Below are 20,374 nucleotides of genomic sequence, written 5' to 3' on the forward strand. Positions count from 1 at the left end.
TTAAATCCTCCTATCAACATAGGTGTCTTGTAAAGACAATATAAAGTATTTCACATATCCCTCTTTTGTTTTTTTTTTGTTTTTCAAATATGATATCTAACGTGACGTATATCTTTAAAATTAATATAGATTTCTTCGCTATTTTATTTAGCCATAAGTAAACATGAAATTTGCCCAGAATATTTTGTGAATCTAAGCTCTTGATAATCCTATTGTAGGAGGACACTCGAGGCATCCAATGATAAATATATTTTCTCTAACATATCCTCACCAATAACTTCTATTTACATAATTTCAATTGAGAACGAATAAGTAATAAGGTTGGATTATATTCACTTACATTTCATTGTATTATAATACATACATGAATTACATAAATAATATAAGGATGATTCATTTCATGATATCATATACTATATTAGATTATGACACATTCTTAATATAGGCGGAAATAATTATATAATAAATTTACTAAAATTTATGATAAACTGCATCAATGGTCATTCTAAAATAAGTTTTGTCCTATTTTGGTCACTCTAAATAAGGGCGAATTAGTCATTGTCGTTAAAATTTTTATTTTTTTTATGGATTATTGATGTGACACATAAGCCCATTGAGTGACTGGCATGTGATATTTTTATTGACTTTTGACTAAAGTTTAAGGTCGTCTCTATAAAGTTTAAGAGGAAAATGTTTTGGACTAATTATAGGGAGGTCCCTAAACTTTAGTCAAAAGTCGACAAAAAAATGCCACGCGTCAGTCACTTAATGTGCTAATGTGCCATGTCAACAACCCGTTAAAAGAAAACGAATATTTTAACGGTAATGACTAATTTACATAATTATTTTATTTAGAGTGACTAAATTGAAAAAAAAAAATTGGAGTGACCAAAATAGAACATACCCTATTTTAAAGTGATCGTGGATGTAATTTGCGCTAAAAATTATCATGAGAACCAAATATAGCTTTTGCTCAAATAATAAAATTGAGAGAGTAAACTTTAAGGTTTATTAGGTATAAATCCATATGTTTTTTTTAGATTTATTAAAATATAAAAAGACATAAATATCCTCAAAATAATATTTATTGATTTATAAAATGAAACGAGACTTTTATTAAAATAATAAAATTGAAAGAGTAAACTTTAAGGTTTCCTAGATTCGAATCCATATGCTTTTTTCTCGATTTATCGAAATATAGAAAGGCATAAATACTCTCAAAATAATATTTATTGGTTTATAAAACGAATGTGTTTTTGTTAAATTCACAATTGAGTTGATACCGATTAATAGATAACACTAAATCAAAAGTATTATACATAGTATAGTATAAATCATGCATTTCATTTATTTTTTAAAAATATTTTTCATATTTATTTTATAATCTATGTTCGAAATTCGTGATTATCGGGTTTCAAAAGTGGAATATGATATAAAGTTGTTATTTAGCATTGTATTCTCCTATGGTTGGTTTAATTAGTGGATGAATGTCCGTTGAGCCATCAACAATAATTGAGGTGGCTTATTTAGTTACACCTTCTAATATCCAACCCCATTGAAAAAATAGGTTAAATTACACTAAGTTTGCGTTTTGGTTATTTAATTTCAAAAAGTTACTGTAAGAGCTCATTTTTGCCCGGGCCCATACCAGCAAAACAAACCCAAATGATAAAAACAAAAATAGTCCATTTACAGAAAATTTAAACCCAAAATTACAATGTCCCGAACAGGCCCAATAAGAATTAAAACCTCCCAAAACCTAAACTAGTTTTCAGCCTTCAACAGCTTTCAGCTTCAGCCGCAGTTTTCCCTCGGCCTCATGTGCCCCACGAGCCACGCCTTCGCACACCACGTCCGCACCTCCATACAACCTTCACACACCGCCACGCGCGGCGCGTACGTCGTACCTGTAAGAACGACAAGCAAACAAAAAGGGCAGAAATCGACAGCAAAAAAAAGGACAGATTTCTTTTGATTTTTTTATTTTATTTTTTTCATTTTCTGCTATAAAGGCATATTTAAGAATCTGTAAACAGGGATACTGTATCAAAAAACGAAATCAATACAAAAATACAAAAAAAAATTCAAAAACCAAAAAATACACCGTTTTAGGTGATTCCCCAACTCTATTTTTATTTTCAGTTTTCTTTGATTTTTTTTGGTAAAAAAATAAATAAATAAAAAGGAGAGGGAAAGGGGACCTACCGGGAATTTGTCGTCTTCACGTCGGCTCAAATCGCCGTTCGTGGCGGAGCCATGGCGAAGGAGCGGCGGATTCAGGCAAGGAGACAAGGGGTCGAAACCCCAATGGAGGCAGAAGCAGCAATTTCTTTTTTTTTTTTTATGTATGGGCTGCAGTTGTTTATTTTTTAGGTAAACTTTTGTTTAAATAACATTACAATACGATGCCGTTTTGAGCTAGGGTTCCTAGTGTCAAAACGACGCCGTTTAGTGGCCATGACCCTCGCAGTGACCAGACCCGGGGAAGGATCCGCGAGTTTTGGCCTCCGTTGGGCAATTTGCGCAAATGTTCCTCTCTCTTTTGCGGCGTGTTCAATTTGATCCTTTCTGTTTTTTAATTTTGCTCCGCATTTTCGTCGTTGTTTCATTTCGACCGAGCTTTCAACGCTACGTTTTGGGGAAGCGGGATATTTTCCTCTTTAGCCCCCATGTTATTCGCTCGTGCCCTTTTTGGTCCTCAATTCTGCTTTATTTTCATTTTTTTCCTTTTTATTTCGAATTTAATACAATTTTGTCCATACTTATTTAATTTAATGTACTTAATTTTTTTATGCTGTTTACATTTTTATTTTTTTTGATATATTTATTTTAAAATTTAACTCTTTTTTTGTTTAAGTTTAATACATTTTTAATTTTATTATCAATACTATTTTAATATTATAATATATTATTATTTTGAATCTATCATTATTATATTATAAATTTACCATGTTTTATTGTTCAAAATTTATTATATATCATTATTTAAATTTCCACATTTTTATGTATATTTTCATGCAATATCAATATGTTTTATATACAATTTTTAATATTCTATTCTATAATACATTTCCTCCAATGTAAATATTTTTATAATGCTATTATATAATAATATTAAATGCGTATATATTTCATATTAAATTATTTTCATTATCCATACATACATAATCTATTGTTAATTTCATATTATTATATAGATATTTTATCTCTTTCAAATATTTTAACATTTTTAATTTATTTCAACTTATTTCAATATTGTTAATTTATTCAAATTTATTTTATTTTAATTCATATATTATACTTATTTCTTAAATTATGTTTAAATTTTGTATATTTCATTAGTGTTTATGTAAATTTACTTGGTTTCAATTAGTCTTCTATTACTTGCCAATGTTGGTATTTGTATGATATATGGTTGAGATAATTATTGCTATGCTTGTTTAAATTTATTTATTGATTATTCATTATTCATTAGTGTACATTCTAATTTACGAATACCATTTCGCGTTGTACGTTATTATTTCATTGTTTTATTTGTTCAAAAGATTACGTTCAATATCATTCAAATACCAAGAGCATTTTTTATTCAAAAAGTTTTCAAAAATGACGCAATACTCGACATTTGGGATCTTAAAAAAGATTGAGCCCTAACGTATTGGGTTCCAATTTTCCTCGTTGAATCTAAATAATCGAGGATATGCTTTAATCAAAACACATAAATAAAAGCTCATTCTTGAGAATTCGACACGTTGTGTCCTAATGCATTGGATATGACATGTTATTTTCTCGAGACGAGGATTCTTCTAAAAATAAAGGCAATATGCGGTGTTTAGGAATTTTGGGAAATTGAACCCTAACTTACCGGGTTTTGATTTTTCATTTGACCCAAATAACCAAATACCCTTCTTAAAATGCATAGGTTTTGAAAATCAAGAGATAGACTTAATTTTGAGGATTTAAAATGTAGCACTCTAACTTACTGAGTGCGACAATTTATTTCTTTGAAATAAGTGAGTATCATCATCCAATTTATTTCATTCAAATTTTCTTTTTAAAGGATCGTATTTTAAAATCGTTTCAAATTCTCGACACTAAGACATTAAACAATCAATTTGGTACCAATTTTGGGCGTTACGAGGGTGCTAACCCTTCCTCGTGCGTAACCGACCCCCGAACCTATTTTCTCATAATTCGTAGACCTAAAATCGTTTTCAAGGTGATCCAATCACGCCCCATTAAAGATCGGTGGCGACTCCCATTTTCATTTTTTTAAAGTCGATCCCCGTTTTTCAAATACATAAAAAATGGTTTCAACAGTTACAATATGGTCATTGAATTATTTAAAAATTTTCATTTAAGCCATTGAACTATTCAAAAATTTTCATTTAAGTCACCAGGCTGTTAAGTTTTTTTTTTTTAAGTCTAGCTAGTGATATCTAAGTAATGATTTGACAATCGGTAACCCATCAACTAGTAGAAGAACATATCTTAGATCCAAGTCGATTTGACGGTCAGACTCTGAGATCAAAGAAGAAATTTGTTTGGATTTTGGTTCGCAGATTCATAATATTTAAAATTATTTCATAAAAGAAACTGAACTGTAAAAATAGAAGGGGATGAAAGCTTTTAATTCAAGCAAGTGGTGTGAAAGGATTAGGCCATGCAATAACGATTTTAACAGTCTAATGATTTAAGTGAAAATTTTCAAATAATTCAATGATAATTTTGTAACTTTTTGAAGTTGAGTGACCAAAATGTAAACTTATTAATAGTTTAGTGACCTTGGATATAGTTTACCCCAAAAAACTCCTGCCCAACCACCGCCACCCACGGAGGAAAGGAGGAAGCTCCGCCATTTCAAGGTCATTTTCGTCCTTCCCAAAACCCCTAATTAATTAAAAAAGGCCACAATCGTCATTACATAATCAAACCAAATCATCCCTCTCAAAAAAGGGGAAAAAAAAAAAAAACCCCCAATCCAAATCCAAATCCAATTGCAATTGATTTTGCTTTTTACACTTTTTATTTAATATATCTTTCAAAATCTAAAGCCAGAGGAGGTGTTCGATATTCGATCCCACCCCTCTTCAGTGCAAAAAATCTTTCCTTTATATATAATATAAATAATATTTTCGTTTTAAATTTCAAAAAGAAAAAAATTGAAAGAAAAAAAAGAAGCATCGATGGCGTCGTCGTCCGATAATCTGACCGACAAGAATGCCGTTTTCAGAAAGCTGAAAGCAAAATCAGAAAACAAGGTGTTTTTTATTTTATTTTATTTTTAAATTTTAAGTATGATTGTTCTATTGATTTATCTGTAGATCTGTGTCAGATCTGGAATTTCCGTTAGTTGATATTCGATTTGTTTATTTTTTTATATATTTTTTTGTTAGATGTGTTTCGATTGTAATGCGAAGAATCCAACATGGGCGTCAGTGACCTACGGGATCTTTCTTTGCATCGATTGCTCAGCCGTTCATCGGAGTCTCGGTGTACACATCAGCTTTGTCAGGTTTCATTATTTTTAATATGGTTTTGGATTTAGTTTTCGTGTTTTTTTTTTGCGTTAATTAGTGATGCGTTTTAATTATTCGTGAAAAGGCTTTTTGTCTTGCTTTAGAACAACCGTTTTATATGGGAATTTATGGATACAGCTGAGATATCTAGTGTGGAAATTTGTAAATTGTAATCCGGTTTTGGGTCCCTTGAAATTCAATTGAAGGAATGAATGATAGGAGGAAATTTGGTTTTTGGTATTCTATTTACGTGCTTCTGAATTATGAATTTTCATGTTCAGAGATGTTTCGACACTTCTTGTTTCTAGTGTTGGAGAGATTCCTGAACTGAAATGGTTTTTGGGGCAATTGTTTATGTATGATAATATGCGGTTAAAGTGACTTTTTTATTTATAATGCAAATGGGATAAGCTGTTCCTGTATCGGCTTTTGTTCTTCCTTTGATATAGTTTTGAAATTTACTTAGAAAGGCTCCTTTTTATTTTTCTTGAGTTTTTGATAGAATAAGCCCATTCTGTAGAGAGATTAATCTGGTATTAACCGAACCTGTTTGAGTTTTTTGTGGGTAAACAATGCAATATGCACATCACCTCCCTATATTTTACTTCTTTTTGTTTGTTTTGTCGGTGTGTTTAGCCGAATTTGAAGGTACAAAACCACACCACCTTCTTAGGAGTCGAGATTGTCCTTATTGGCCTAAAAAGCTAAGGTGTTTTGTTAGATGTATTTTCCTCTTTGAAAAACTTGTATATTTTATGCAGGTCTACAAATTTAGATTCTTGGTCTACTGAACAATTGAAAATGATGATCTATGGAGGTAACAACCGTGCACAGGTTTTCTTTAAGCAGCATGGATGGTCTGATGGGGGCAAAATTGAGGCCAAATATACTTCAAGAGCGGCTGATTTATATAGGCAAATATTATCAAAAGAAGTTGCTAAGAGTATGGCAGAGGAGGCAGGTTTGCCTTCATCCCCTGTTGCTTCCCAGTCACCCCAAGCACCCAATGGACCTCTTAATAGCAAGACTGATGAAACTCCTAAAGAAATTCCTTTAGGTGGGCAAGAAAAAGTAGAACTTCCCGCTTCACCGAAAGCTTCTCATAAAGTTGTTACCAGCACTGTTAAGAAGCCTCTAGGTGCAAAAAGAACTGGAAAAACTGGAGGACTTGGTGCCAGAAAGCTTACTTCAAAGGTATTCCTTCCAGACCTTCTTGAGCAATACAATTACTGCAGAATGATCATAAGGATATCTTGATTAGAATATTTACATGTTTTTGGAGTTATTTTAAATGCCCTTCCTCTTAATAACCTAGTTTTCTTTACTTGCAGCCAAGTGAAAATCTGTATGATCAAAAGCCTGAAGAACGAGTTGTTCCTGTTGCTTCCCCTACTAATAACACTGCACCTGTTAGCTCAACTTTTCCATCTCGTTTTGAGTATGTAGACAATGATCAATCTTCTGAGTCGAGTTCTGGTGGCCCACAAATTCTTAGCCATGTTGCTCCGCCAAAGTCATCAAGCTTCTTTGCAGAATTTGGCATGGACAGTGGTTTTCAGAAGAAATCAAGCTCAAATACCTCAAAAGTGCAAGTAAGTAATATGACCAAGAAATTAAATATACATATTTTGTTGATAATTGGGGATAGGGGTAAGAATTCTGGGGAGTTGGCACTTGGTCAAGAGGTTGTTGGCAAAGAACTTAAATATTGTGTGTATAAATGGCTGATTAGTTTAATGGAATTGTCTCCTTTTGGTTTTAGAACATCTTACTCTTCTCTATGATTCCCCATATCACTCAAGGTTAATTGTAATACCTGTACTGCTAGAAACTTTCAACTTCTTAATGAGGATGTCTGGTTATGCTTTTAGCTAGCAGTACTCTTTTCCTTGAAAATCAAATTTCAGGACATAGCCTTCAATCTACTTGAATGTGTCACTTTGCCTTCCAAATCATAGAATTTGAAAAGGAAATGTTCCCATATAGGAGATATTCATGCAGTGTAATGTGTGAGAATTTAATGGATGAGAAGTGTTTTAACTTTTATAATATCCCCCCTGGAAGGGGTCAATCTTAGTCATTATTTCTGCTTGTATCTTCTTTTGCCATTCGGGTTTGTTTCTTATTGCTTCGTTTTTGCTATCAGGTTCAGGAAACTGATGAAGCTAGGAGAAAGTTCTCAAATGCAAAATCTATTTCATCAGCCCAATATTTTGGTGATAATACCAGAGCAGACAATGATGCTCAAGTTACTTTGCAGAAATTCTCAGTACGTGCTGTGTAGCTATTTCTTTCTTGACAGATATAATTTAAGGCTCAAAATACTGTATCCTTATCTACCACCAACTTTTACTACCATCTTTTAACAGCTTCTTTTTCTTTCATATGTGCGCATAACCAGAATTAATTTATCCATGAAATGTGGTTTTGTGAGACCTGATAGTCACCTGGTCTTTTACAGGGTTCAACAGCCATCTCCAGTGCTGATCTATTTGGTCATTCTGCTGATGGTTCTATTGATGTCGCTGCTAGCGATCTAATCAATCGACTCTCTTTCCAGGTATGCTTTGTAAATTGCATCTTTTATGCATTCCCCGTATTTCTTTATCGAGTATAAGTTCATTTATTTCTTTATCATTATCGGTTTCAGGCCCAACAAGATATCTCAAACCTCAAGAACATAGCTGGTGAGACAGGAAAGAAACTTAGCTCATTGGCATCGACACTAATGTCGGATCTCCAGGACAGAATCCTTTAATGCAAGTGTTCTGACCTTTAAAAAAACATGTTTTGTTATTTTACCAGCCTATATATGTTTTTGTACTGAATGTAAAGCTATTTTTATCATAAAATTCTTTTCAAATAATATCTTAAAAAAAAAAAAAGAACCTTAAATGTCATGGCAGGCTGGTTTTCTTTTCTTTGTTACCACTATTTCCAATTTGTGGTATTTTTATTAGACCCTTTCGTATAGAATTCGTATGTGTATCAACTGTAAACCAAAGCGAAGTTGTCATGTTGTGCGTGTATTAGGAAAAGGTATGTTGAAATTGTGAACTACATTGCCTTTTGCCTGTTTTTAACTTTTCTCATATTGCTTTCTCTCTCTTTTTTTTTACCTGTTTGCCGTTCATTATTAGTATGATATGATATTATTGTTTAGTTAGTGAATAAATTGGGGATTGCCTTTTTTATTTATTTATATTTTAGGGTTTATATTTGGAGGATTAATTAAGAGGTTGAACTTGAAACAGTAAACGTACTATGAAGGCCCTTGCAATAACGAGATGAGATTGTCTTTGTATGTTAGATTAAAAAATAAAATTTTTTGTTAAAATTTTTATTTAGTTTTGTTGTAAAAAATGGTTTTTGTATTTCATTAATTATGTTTTTAATTAATAAAAAAGATTAATTTACTCTTTAATTTAATTAACAAAAATTAATTTTGTTCTTGGACCTCTATAAAATCTGTCAAATAAGGTGTCAAATGTCAATTATGGGTGTAAAAGCCCAAATTTGCCCGGCCCAAGCCTAAGTATTAACCAATATATATATATATATATATAAAATAAATAATGTTTCTTTACAAATTCAACTCAAAACAAAATTATTATAGCCCATTTAAATTACCCAACTCTACCCTAACCCAAAATACAACCCTAAGCCCGGTTACAACCCAAACCCATTGACCCAAACCTAAACTGGACTAGGCCCAACGACATACGGCCCAAATTCCAACCCAATGACAGAAACCCTAGCCTTTAGCATCACAGCCCCAGCCGCCGCAACAGAGCCAGGCTTCCCCCTGGCGCGTGTTGCGCCCGCGCGCGTGTAGCGCCTTCGCGCCAAAGCCACGCCTCCGACCCGATGACCTGACCCAGGCACAGTCAGATCCGCGTGTTTTGGGTCTTGGAGGGAATTTTGCATCATTAGTCCTTCTAATTTGTTTGGACGATTTAATTAGGTTCCTTTTGTTTTTCTAAATTTGCCCCACTTCTCCCGTATTGTTACATTTTAGCCCTTTTCTTTACTGTGACGCGTTTTGACGGATATGGGATATTTTCCATGCGGTCCTCCATGTAATATGCATATTTTATTTTTGTCTTTCAATGTTATTTTTTTTATCTTTTTTCTTTATAATTTTGTTTTGGATTCGATTTGATCCTTATTTCAATTTGTTCATTTTTTATTTAATTATCTCATTTTGTTGCTTTTAATATATATGATTCTAAATCTAATATTATTAAAATAATTAAACTTATTATAAAGCTACTATTGATTTGTTTAGATCTATTGTATTATTATTAATTATCATACATTTTGCGCTTCATAATTTTAATATATAATACATATGCACATATATTTTCACATTTTATAATTCTAATTACATATATTCGTTCTTATAATATATACATACATATATTCCTTTTATATGCATTTTATAATCTCTTATATATTTTATGACACATGTACATATATCATAATTTATATTTATATATATACATATCTGTTATATTTCGCAATGCATATTAACATCATGTCTTTTATCATTTCGTGTTAAATTAATTTTTTTCCGATTCATAAATTGTAGTTTTAAAACGAGTAACATTTCGTATTTTGAGATTTGAGAAGGTCGTACCCTAACTTACTGGGTTTCGATTTTCACAATATCCAAATACACGAATCTTTTCAAACTCAAGTTTTAAATGATCTCGGGATTTGAAAAAGAATCGCGTCCTAACTTACTGGTCGAGATCTCCCTTTTAAATCCGAGATAGCCAAATATTTTTTAAAAAATAAGCATTTTTATTCGTGGATCGGGAATTCGAGACATCGTGTCCTAACTTACTGGATATTATACTCTTTCTTGATTAACGTGAAATATGCTCATTTTCTCAAGAATTTTCAACATTTTAACGCAAGGATCGTATTTTAGAATCTTTTCAAAGTTTTGATACTAAGACATTAAACGATCAATTGGGTACCAATTTTGGGCGTTACGAGGGTGCCAACCCTTCCTCGTGCGTAACTGACTCCCGAACCTATTTTTCTTAAAATTCGCAGACCAAAAATTATTTTCAGGGTGATCCGATCACACCACAATAAAAGATCGGTGGTGACTCCCCATTTTATTTTTAAAGTCGATCCCCATTTTTCAAATCTCAAAAAGAAAATGGTTTCGATAATGGGCATATTTTTCCATTGTGTTGTTTTCATTAAATTTTATCAATTAATTTCATCTGATTTTAATTAAGCTTTTAACTTACGTGTTGCAACAGAAACATGAACTCAAAAGCGCTTAAGCATGTTGGTATCAAAAAGAAAAAAGAACAGCTTGAATTTGCAATAACTTCAATCTGAAAAATACAAACCCCAAACTTAAAATAATCCAGAAACAACACAAACCCGAAACTCGAATTGATCCGGCAATCATACTCAAACCTCAACCCTGAATCATTTTGTTGACATTCTTCTTTGATATAACAAAATAGAGACCAAATTATTCCATTGCCTACTAAATTCTCATACAACACTGTTTCAATAAAAAACTTGAATCCAATGTAAAACCCACTCAAAACAAAATGCTAATTCGTGGCTTTTGATATAGATTAGATACAACATCAAAACAAAAAAAATGTTGCAGACCCTTTTATCAGTTATCAATCAACTCGAATAAATAAAAACCACAAACATCGATAAATCAAAATTCGGCATAGTTAATACTAGCACCGCCAAGACGAAAAACCCACCTCCATGGACCGACATCGCTGAAATATCAACTGTGGCAGCTGATCCATCTACTGTCTTCGTTTTCGTCTTATATTCTGAGAAGGAAAGTTTAGAGGGACGGGAAGGGTAGCGTATAATATGCTGTTCTGACGCACAAGTTTACACCCCAGGTTCAGAAAATGTTGTCTTAAATCTACTTTACTGATTCTTAGATCCTGTGCTATATCTGATGGATCGGTTCGGAATCCATCAACATGTAAAGCGAGCACCAAGACATAACTGATGAAGAGATTGATTTTTTCACTTGCTAGTATTTTAGACTCTGGATCAGTAAACAGGTTAAGGAACCTATGATGTATAATGCTTGGGATATTATGCTTCTTTCCGGATTTAACGTGTCCCATCGAGAATTGATCCCTGAACTTCATGAGATGAGTAATATACGAAAGTATGCACGAGAGTTTCCATTGCTGTGTCTCATCCTGCAGTTAAAGGCAACGTAAGAATATATCAATGAAAAGTTTCGGTAAGTCTTTTCTCGTAGCATTACCTTAATTGCATCCAATTTTCGGATTCTGTTGCAAACAAAGTGCGGATAAGCATTGGTGGCTACTTTTTCGCCACCTTGCCAAAGCTTATAAATATCTCCAAGAAAATCCCAGTCGCCTTTGAGAATAATCTTGTCGAGCGGGTAAGCTTCTAGGGGCGTAGTAGCAGAAACATTGTGTGGAGGGATGTTACGAGCAATAAGGGAACTGGTGTTTGCCAATGCCTCCTTGTCAAAGGCAACTTCCTCGATCTTCTTGTCTAAAGATTTTTGTGATTCAGAATCAACTTCCTTCTTCAAATTGATGGCGTCCTTCCTCTGCATTATACGAGATGTTAGAACCTTGTAATAGTACTAAAAGTATCACTTGGTTGTACTCATATTTACATAATAAAAAAAAAACGATTAGGCATTTCTATGTATAACTATGAATGTAACCAATTGCATTACCACTTAAGCCGATATATCAGAAAGCCAATCAATTATATATGTGAATCTATAATTACACTTCAAGAACCAAGAAATATGAAAAGGCCAAACCTTCTTTCTCTCTCTCTTTGTTCCGTAAAGTGCAGTAAGCTCTCCCAGCTTGTCCATTCTATTGGCAGTAAGTTCACTTTTTGTGGAATTCGAAGCTTCTTCATTAGCAGTCTCGGCAGTTCTAACTCTAGGTTCCAATCTAAATATCTACAATTAAACCATGCAAAGCCGATTACATTAACTAAAAACCATAATAAACATCTTGTTCGATAGCAACATGATTTCCCTTACCACAAACATCTCCATTATATAACTTAAAGGGCCAGTAGTTACACAAATAAGAGGATACACATACACATACACACACATACACATACACATACACATACACATACACATACACATACACATACACATACACATACATTATATAACTTAAGGCCAGTAGTTACACAAATAAGAGCATACACATACACATACACATACATTATATAACTTAAGGAACAGTAGTTACACAAATAAGAGAATACACACACACATAGACATACATCTCCATTATATAACTTACGGCTAGTAGTTATACAAATGAGAGAATACACATACATACGTATACATAGAAAAGATGTTACCTTATTAGTAGCAATAGGGATAATTTTGAGAGTCCCAGCCTCTTTATCAAGAACCCCAAGTGAGTACCTACAAACTTGTGCAGCAGCAGCCTCACCTGTAAAACTTGACCCAACAAAATCCACATTTGACCCACCAGGGCTAACCACAACTTGAAGCCTATTACCCTTTCTTTGAGCCATGTTTCTAAAAACCTTGACCTTCGGCACCTTGGGTGAATTGTTCTGGTTATTGGATTCTTCTTCATCTTGTCGTTGTTGAGTTTGAGGGTTGTAACCAGATGGGAAATAAGCAACTAAAGGTGGAATCTTGTTTGGTTGGTCTTGAAAAAGTTGGATTTTTACTTGCAAATTCTCATGTTTTGCCCCACCAGGATTTTGATTACCATCTCTGCTCCTCTTTTTGGATTTTTGTGTTCTTGATTTTGAAGCAGATGGCTGTTCATCCATGGTGATCGCCTAATAGGGAAAAAAACCCCTTCCTTTGAAAGAAGAGAGAAGAGTCCGGCTATGGAAGTGTGGAGAGAAAATAATGGAAAAGGAGAGAGCATCAATCAAAGATGAAAATTGGGTATTTGATCTTAGGGCTTATTTAGGGGTTGGATAATAATTTTGGGTTTGGAACAAGGAAAATGTGGGCTTCAAGCCCAAACTTCATTTCACCTAACTCAGTTTTATGGGTCTTAAATTGTATTTAGACACCAACTATTCAAAAAATTTAAAAAAAATAAATTTTATTATTAATAATGTATAAGATCTCGATTTAATTCTATTAAGTTATGTTATTTTTAAAATTTTGATTGACATACCTACCATTCTTTGTTGAGTTTATCGGTTTAGGATATTTGAGCTTGGATTTGGGTTTATCGATATAAGCTAAAAAAAATTATTTGGGTGTTATTTTGGTTAAACTCGATTCTGATATTTTTTAACTAGTACAATTGGTTTTGATTTTCAGTTCAATAGTATTGTCTAACTTGATACACTCATTAAGCTTTTTTAAATTGGACCGATGATTGAATCAGTCAAAGTATTTTTTTATTAATTTGTTTAAATAAATAATTCAAAAAGTTAATAAAATTAAAAAATGTTAAAAATCGATTCAGCTAGTTCAATCGTTGATTCAACCAGTTTTTTACCTCGATTCAATTGGTCTATATTAATTCCCAACTCATTCGATCTAAAATATTTATCTGAATCAATACTCGAATTGACATCTGATCAAATTTAAATAATATTGACATCAACCGATTTCCGGTTGGACCAATTAAACCACCTATTTAATTTCAACAACATTGATAAAATATAAAAAAAGAAATCTCAAATTTTATAATAAATTTCTTTAACCGACAAAGCTAAAAAGGGAAACAAAAAAAATAACCCTAAAAAAAATAGAGGGTTTGACCAAAACTCAAAAGTCAAACAATCTATTCAGTTCGCTCTTTTTATCTACCGCCTACAGTAAGCAGTCTATTTTTTTATACAGTCAATGGAGAAGAAAACCAAAGAAATGGCGGCTTAAAAGATTTCCCTCCCCCTTTCAAAATTGTTCTCCAAGAAAACCCCATTTTTCTTCTTAATTATTCCAGCAAGATTGGGGATTCCAAAGTTCGTTTCTTTTGGAGATACATAATTCTTAATCTCCTCGAAACTCCTTTTTTTTTTTCTGTCGAAACTCGTTGCAAGCTTTTATTACCGTCTTTCTATGGAAACCCAAACGTATACTGATAAACCAAATGATCTTTCTCCTTCTCAAATCGATCAGGTTCCGTCTCTAGTGCCCGATTCTTTATCTGGGTCATCATCTTTTTCTCCAATGGTGGCTGTTAATGATTCCCTTGATCTTGCCACCATGTTAGAAAGCTTCCTCGAAGATGAAACGGCGGTGAATCCTGAAGGTCTGAACGTGCTTTCGTTAACGTATCAACAACCCCCTTCGTCTTCTTCTGATGAATACGAATTGTCTCAGATTCTAGCTTTACTACCTTATGATTCTAAGCAACCCCATGATCCTTGGGTTCCTTCTAATGAAGGTTTTAGAATTGCAAATGAACCAACTGGAGTGGTATGTTTATATTATTCATGTGCGTATGTATATGTTGGTTGAATGGTGATTGAATAATTGAACATTTTGGATATTGGATTTTGTAGGGTGCAGGGCTGGAAAATTTGGGTAACACGTGTTTTATCAATGCCGTGTTACAATGTTTTACTCATACTGTTCCTTTTGTTTTGGGTCTTCGGTCTTTGAATCATCATGAGAAGCCTTGTCATCGTAAGAACTCTTTCCTTTAACCTTTTGTATGTGTATGTGTATATTAGGAGTGAAGCCAAAAAATTACTTTAGGGGCCAGAAATGAATAATAACTTTTTGGGGGTCAAAGTATAATTTTACCATTATACTAACTTCTGATTTGACAAAACTTGAAGGGCCTCTGTAGCAAATTTACCATTTTTGGGGGGCCAAGGCCAGTGCCTGCCCCCTGTCTTCGCCTTTGGTGTATATGTATATACTTGTATATGTATGTGTATGTGTATGTGTATGTGTATGTGTACAAGTACGTACATCGCAATGCAACATAATTCTAATTATGTCATGGACATGAAGGATATGAGGGATAGATGATTCTTTTCGTAAATGTGTTGTTGTTGGTGGTATGATTTGCAGCCAAGTGAATCCTATATGAATCTGTATGTATATATGTACGTATATTGCAATGCAACATAATTCTAACCATGTCATGGACATGAAGGATATGAGGGATAGATGATTCTTTTCCTAAATGTGCTATTGTTGATGGTATGATTTGCAGCCATGTGAATCCTATATGTATATGTGTACGTGTATCCTTTCGGGGTTTCTAACTATTTAGTTTTGTTGGATTTGTCAGGGAATATTAATAGCTTTTGTTTACTTTGTGCTGTTCATGATCACATTGAGCTTTCATTGAATTCATCTGGAGGAGTTGTTTCACCATCTAAAATTTTTGACAATTTGAGCTGTATCCTTTTCTTTTTATTGTTTTTATTTTATCATTTGCTTGTTAATTTCTGGTTAAATAGTTAATTATTGTTCCAGCATTGAATTTTGTAGTTAGGCTTAACTTTTATAATTTGATGAAATTGCCATATTTGTTATCAATTTGCTATCGAAAAGAGTTCTTTCTTAATTGTAATTCTTGACACATGAAATCCAGATATCTCACCTAGTTTCGAGAGATATCAACAAGAGGATGCTCACGAGTTCCTTCAGTGCTTGTTAAATAGGCTTGAAGAATGTTGCTTGGACTTAAAGCTAAAGGATGATTGTTCGTCTTCTCCGGATATTTGCTTAGTTAAGAAGGTTTTTGGTGGTCAACTTGTTAGCAAAGTAAGGAACAATGCCAAATTGATCTCGACTAGCCATTTCTAAGTAAGTGAGAAATGCAGTCTTTTATTGATTATACCTTTACTTTGATGGTTTCAGCTATGCTGTTGCAATTGTGGTCACATTTCTTACAGTTACGAGCCCTTGATTGATTTGAATTTGGAGATCGAAGATGTTGACACCCTTCTGAGTGCTTTAGAGTCTTTCACCAAGGTGGAAAAGATAGATGATCTGGTTGCAAAGTTCAGGTGTGAGAATTGTGAAGACAAGGTGTCTGTTGAAAAACAACTTATGCTAGACCAGGCTCCTTCGGTTGCAGCATTCCACTTGAAGAGATTTAAGACTAAAGCAACCTACGTCAAGAAGATCGACAAGCACGTTGTTTTCCCATTAGAGTTGGATTTGCAGCCTTACACTAATGTCAATCAGACAAGTAATAATGTGAGTAGCACCATTTGCTTTGGGGTCGGCTTTATATGGTCTATTTTGATTAGTTATACCTCTTTTTTAGTGTTCAAAACTGCTAAACTCGTATTGTTTGTGCTCGTTTTGTGATAGGAGGAACTGAAGTATCAGTTATATGCAGTCGTGATGCACTCTGGATACAACCCTACTTCAGGACATTACGTTTGTTACATTCGGTCCTCTCCAGATACGTGGCATAATTTGAATGATTCAATCGTAAGAACTCAAACAAATTTGTTCCAACTAGTCCCGATATATGTTTCTTGATTAGAATTTTCGTGCTTATTAAGGTAAAGGAGGGTTCAATCACCCCAATGTTTTAAAACTTTGCTTGTGCTGCAAGCATCTTGAATGTAATATTAACTGAAATTATGAACTTTGAAGGATCTTATTTATGTGATTATGTAGCGATGTTTTGATGAAACTTGAACGAATGGTGTATAATGGCGTCACGTTTTATCTTTTGCAGGTTACTAGTGTTGAGGAAGGAGAAGTGCTTTCTCAAGAAGCCTACATTTTGTTCTATGTTAGGGAGGGTATACCTTGGTTTTCAACTGCAATAGAAGTACAAAAGCCTTGTACAGACCTTGGTACTTCTGATCCTTCACCAAAATCCGTTCTTGATAATACTGTATGCGTCTCCGATCTCCAACCAGTAAATAATACCGATGCCAATGGCTATGAATCTAAAGTTGTTGCTGATGAAACTTCAATTCAGTTCTCTTGTGAAACACAATTGATGCTTGAGCTTGATGAACCATGTGTTGTTACCAAGGGGATTTCCGGACCACTTAGTGAATCCAAGCCAAAGTCTATTGATTTGAGCGATGATAGTCCGATAAGTATATCTACTGCATCCAATCTTGGGGAAAACAACAGCAATCAGAGTACTTTCCCTCGAATGCCATTCAGATCTCAATTACCAGGTAAGTGTCAAAGGGACTCTTCAGGTAAAAGAATGGGATTCATATTAAGTTTTTGTTACGTAATACGCTTTTTCCTAGGATAACACGAGCGATGAGATGGTTTACTCTTTCAGTACACACTCCACTTTTCCGTTCGAAAGAGAAGAAGTGTGCCATTATTCGAAGAAGAGCAGTCAATAGGCCTAGGGTGCTTCATAGAAGAAGTGAAGCAATGAGACATGTTAAAAGAATGTTGAATCAACGAGGTATGAAATCCATGGCTCTGTTGGCTTTACAACCTGTTGGTAAAATGAAGAGAAGAAGATGATCATCTACTCAGAAAAGGGTCACCCTTTGTCAGTATGCATGACCATAATCGATCTCAAAGGTAAAAACATGGAGTATATGAAGTCCATTATATCTTTTATGCTGATTTTGGTTGTATGATATGGCATAAAGGGTTCCATTTTTTTAGGGGACAATGATGGCTAAAGGGGTTGATCTTGCTGGTTTTTTTTTTTTTTTTCTCACTTTTTAGTAAGGGAAAAATGTAAAGTTTGGGATTTTATTTGAGGAAGTAAATATTTCAAGGCTTTTATATGGTATAAATTCTTTTTAGTAAGAAGTTAAAAATTAAAATAATGTTTTGGTTATTTATTTTCTTTTTATTTGATTTTATTTTATGTGAATTTTGCTTTGCTTTGCTTTTAGGCCCTCTTTTTCATTCAAATTGGCTACTTGACTATATATTTTTGTTGAAAATCTGTTAACATATATAAACAAGCTATTGAATTAAAAGAACTCTTAAGCTAATAATCTTTGTTCAATTAAGCTATTACTATAACTAATTAAACTCAAATATTATTTTCATTCATGAAACTATTTGAGTTCAACTCAAAAGGGTAAACTACACTCAAGGTTGTTTTGTGGTCATTTAATTTAAAAAGTTATAAATTGGTCATTTAACTATGTGAAAGTTATCATTTAAGTCATTGGGTTGTTAAGTTGCTCACGAATGTTTGATAGTCATCAACTCATTATTATTAAGTTTTGCTTTCTGGTCACTTAATTTTAAAAAAAAAGTTACAAATTGCTTGTTGAGTTATTCAAAAGTTTTAAGGTATCCGAGACCCCTTTTACGGTTGTTTTCTAGTAATCTTACTACCTTTTGGCCTTTTCCTTGGCAAAGAAATATACTAAAGTAGAGTTTTTTTTTCCTTCCTCTTTCAACTTTATGATTAATTTTTTCTTGAAATGTCCTGATATTCTGATGCTTTAAATGCAAAGTCATAATGGAGAGGTTCTCGAGTCTCCCTTCATTGCCTTCAAATGATCGCCTAACTTCGATATGTTTCTCTTCTTAGTGAGACTTTCTCCTTAATTTTTTAGATTGAGTCTTTGTCGCTTTGAATTATCCGACTAATTCTTGATTGAATTTGGTGTGTTTGAGTCTTCTATTTTTGATATTATGATTCTCTTTTCTTTGATTTTATTTTGTCCCTCTACTTTTGTAGGTCTTGTCTAGGGTACGCTGAAATAGGAGACTTTCTTTATTTCTTTTTATTCATTTTATTTGTATTTTTGGTTGCTTTAGTTGTGGTTGCGGTGATATTTAGTTGCTGGTTGGGAGTAAATGTGTGTGAATAGCTTGATTGAGAATTTTTCTTGAGTTATGATTTTGGCTGAAGGAAAAAGGGTGAGTGAGTTAATTATGAAGGGTTGTTGAGTTGGTTAGATTAGAGATGAGGCATGAGGTTTACAGTGGCTTTGCTTGGATTTTAGACTTAAATTATTGTTGATATTATTTGAATTATTGAGTTACGGAATAATGGTGTAAAGATTGAGTGACTAAAACCTAAATTTGTAAATTTGCTAATAGTTTAGTGATAAACTTGTAATTTTTAAAATTGAGTGATCAAATAATAAATTACTAATAATTAGGTGATCAGATTGTAAATTTACATATCCCTACATAGGATGTCTATTAGCAACTTAACAGAAGAATGAGCAATATGTAATTTTTAATAATTAACTTTTAAAATTAATAAAGTATAAAAACGTGAAAATATTATTTTAGAAAATTCAAATATTGAATTTAGAAGCAATGTTTTTGTGGTACTAAATTTTCTATGTTCATTTATGGTAAAGAATACTTTTTTATTTGATTTAGTTTCATGGATAATTTTTAATATATTAATAGATAAGTTTTTATATTTTATAAGTAAATTATCATGTATAATTTATTTACTTTTCTTAGATAAAATAAACAAAAATTTAAAATCAGATCGATAGTTGAACTTGTTAGATTATTATTCTCGATCGATTAATTTTTCAATTTAATTAAATAAAATATTAAAAAATCATAAAATTTTAAAAAAATCAGTTCAACCGCTAATTTTACTGACATTTAATCTCGATTTAATTGTTTCATACCTGTTTGTAGATTAATCAATTCAACTTTTTATTTTGGATCAGAACTAATTCCCGATCCAATTAATCTAACTTTGAGCAAATCAATAATTCTAGTTGGGGAGAATTCGATGTTTACATTCAGCAGAATAGTTTCCATTTTTGGTGTTTTATATTCAATTAAAACTCCTCCGAACGATGAAATCTAGAGACTGGATTCCAAAGCCTAAACACCCATTTCTCTATTGGTTAAAGTACTTGATAGGTCCTTGTATTATAGGGACCAGATCAAATTAGTCCCTCTATTATTAATTTAATCTCTATATTAT

General features: G+C 32.8%; 3 protein-coding genes across 6 annotated transcripts; 2 read left to right on the forward strand and 1 right to left on the reverse strand.

The window, feature by feature from the left end:
* Window positions 1-4,958: 4,958 nt before the first annotated feature.
* On the forward strand, window positions 4,959-8,608 carry LOC105789353 (probable ADP-ribosylation factor GTPase-activating protein AGD8). Its single transcript, XM_012616693.2, has 7 exons — window positions 4,959-5,258; window positions 5,394-5,512; window positions 6,278-6,710; window positions 6,848-7,108; window positions 7,663-7,785; window positions 7,978-8,076; window positions 8,167-8,608. The coding sequence occupies exons 1-7, from the start codon at window positions 5,184-5,186 to the stop codon at window positions 8,272-8,274; spliced, it is 1,218 nt and encodes a 405-aa protein (XP_012472147.1). The 5' UTR covers window positions 4,959-5,183; the 3' UTR covers window positions 8,275-8,608.
* A 2,488-nt stretch (window positions 8,609-11,096) lies between these two features.
* LOC105789355 (DNA-directed RNA polymerase I subunit rpa49) lies at window positions 11,097-13,457 on the reverse strand. The gene is made up of 4 exons (XM_012616696.2): window positions 12,903-13,457; window positions 12,334-12,480; window positions 11,797-12,111; window positions 11,097-11,728 (listed from the first exon to the last, which is right to left on the reverse strand). Exons 1-4 carry the CDS (start codon window positions 13,347-13,349, stop codon window positions 11,315-11,317), a joined length of 1,323 nt encoding a protein of 440 aa, XP_012472150.1. The 5' UTR covers window positions 13,350-13,457; the 3' UTR covers window positions 11,097-11,314.
* A 936-nt stretch (window positions 13,458-14,393) lies between these two features.
* On the forward strand, window positions 14,394-18,232 carry LOC105789354 (ubiquitin carboxyl-terminal hydrolase 20). Of its 4 annotated transcripts, XM_052627734.1 has the most exons (9): window positions 14,401-14,964; window positions 15,051-15,174; window positions 15,791-15,901; window positions 16,097-16,269; window positions 16,366-16,707; window positions 16,825-16,947; window positions 17,201-17,362; window positions 17,450-17,657; window positions 17,771-18,232. In XM_052627734.1, exons 1-9 carry the CDS (start codon window positions 14,605-14,607, stop codon window positions 17,962-17,964), a joined length of 1,797 nt encoding a protein of 598 aa, XP_052483694.1. In that variant the 5' UTR covers window positions 14,401-14,604; the 3' UTR covers window positions 17,965-18,232. The 4 variants fall into 4 exon arrangements, with proteins under 4 accessions (XP_052483695.1, XP_052483694.1, XP_052483693.1 ...); XM_052627733.1 differs by having other exon boundaries at window positions 17,201-17,657; XM_012616694.2 differs by having other exon boundaries at window positions 17,201-17,657; window positions 17,736-17,912.
* Window positions 18,233-20,374: the final 2,142 nt, after the last annotated feature.

This window comes from Gossypium raimondii, chromosome 2 (genome assembly GCF_025698545.1).
Source record: "Gossypium raimondii isolate GPD5lz chromosome 2, ASM2569854v1, whole genome shotgun sequence".
Taxonomy (NCBI): domain Eukaryota; kingdom Viridiplantae; phylum Streptophyta; class Magnoliopsida; order Malvales; family Malvaceae; genus Gossypium; species Gossypium raimondii.

Coding starts and splice junctions, on each gene's coding strand:
- LOC105789353 (XM_012616693.2), top strand. CDS start 5,184: ATGGCGTCGTCGTCCGATAATCTGACCGACAAGAATGCCGTTTTCAGA. Junction 7,786..7,977: donor TTACTTTGCAGAAATTCTCA/GTACGTGCTGTG, acceptor GGTCTTTTACAG/GGTTCAACAGCCATCTCCAG. Junction 8,077..8,166: donor TCAATCGACTCTCTTTCCAG/GTATGCTTTGTA, acceptor TATCGGTTTCAG/GCCCAACAAGATATCTCAAA.
- LOC105789355 (XM_012616696.2), bottom strand. CDS start 13,349: ATGGATGAACAGCCATCTGCTTCAAAATCAAGAACACAAAAATCCAAA. Junction 12,481..12,902: donor TCCCTATTGCTACTAATAAG/GTAACATCTTTT, acceptor GTTTAATTGTAG/ATATTTAGATTGGAACCTAG. Junction 12,112..12,333: donor CAAAGAGAGAGAGAAAGAAG/GTTTGGCCTTTT, acceptor CGTATAATGCAG/AGGAAGGACGCCATCAATTT.
- LOC105789354 (XM_052627733.1), top strand. CDS start 14,605: ATGGAAACCCAAACGTATACTGATAAACCAAATGATCTTTCTCCTTCT. Junction 15,175..15,790: donor TCATGAGAAGCCTTGTCATC/GTAAGAACTCTT, acceptor TGGATTTGTCAG/GGAATATTAATAGCTTTTGT. Junction 16,708..16,824: donor TCAATCAGACAAGTAATAAT/GTGAGTAGCACC, acceptor GTTTTGTGATAG/GAGGAACTGAAGTATCAGTT.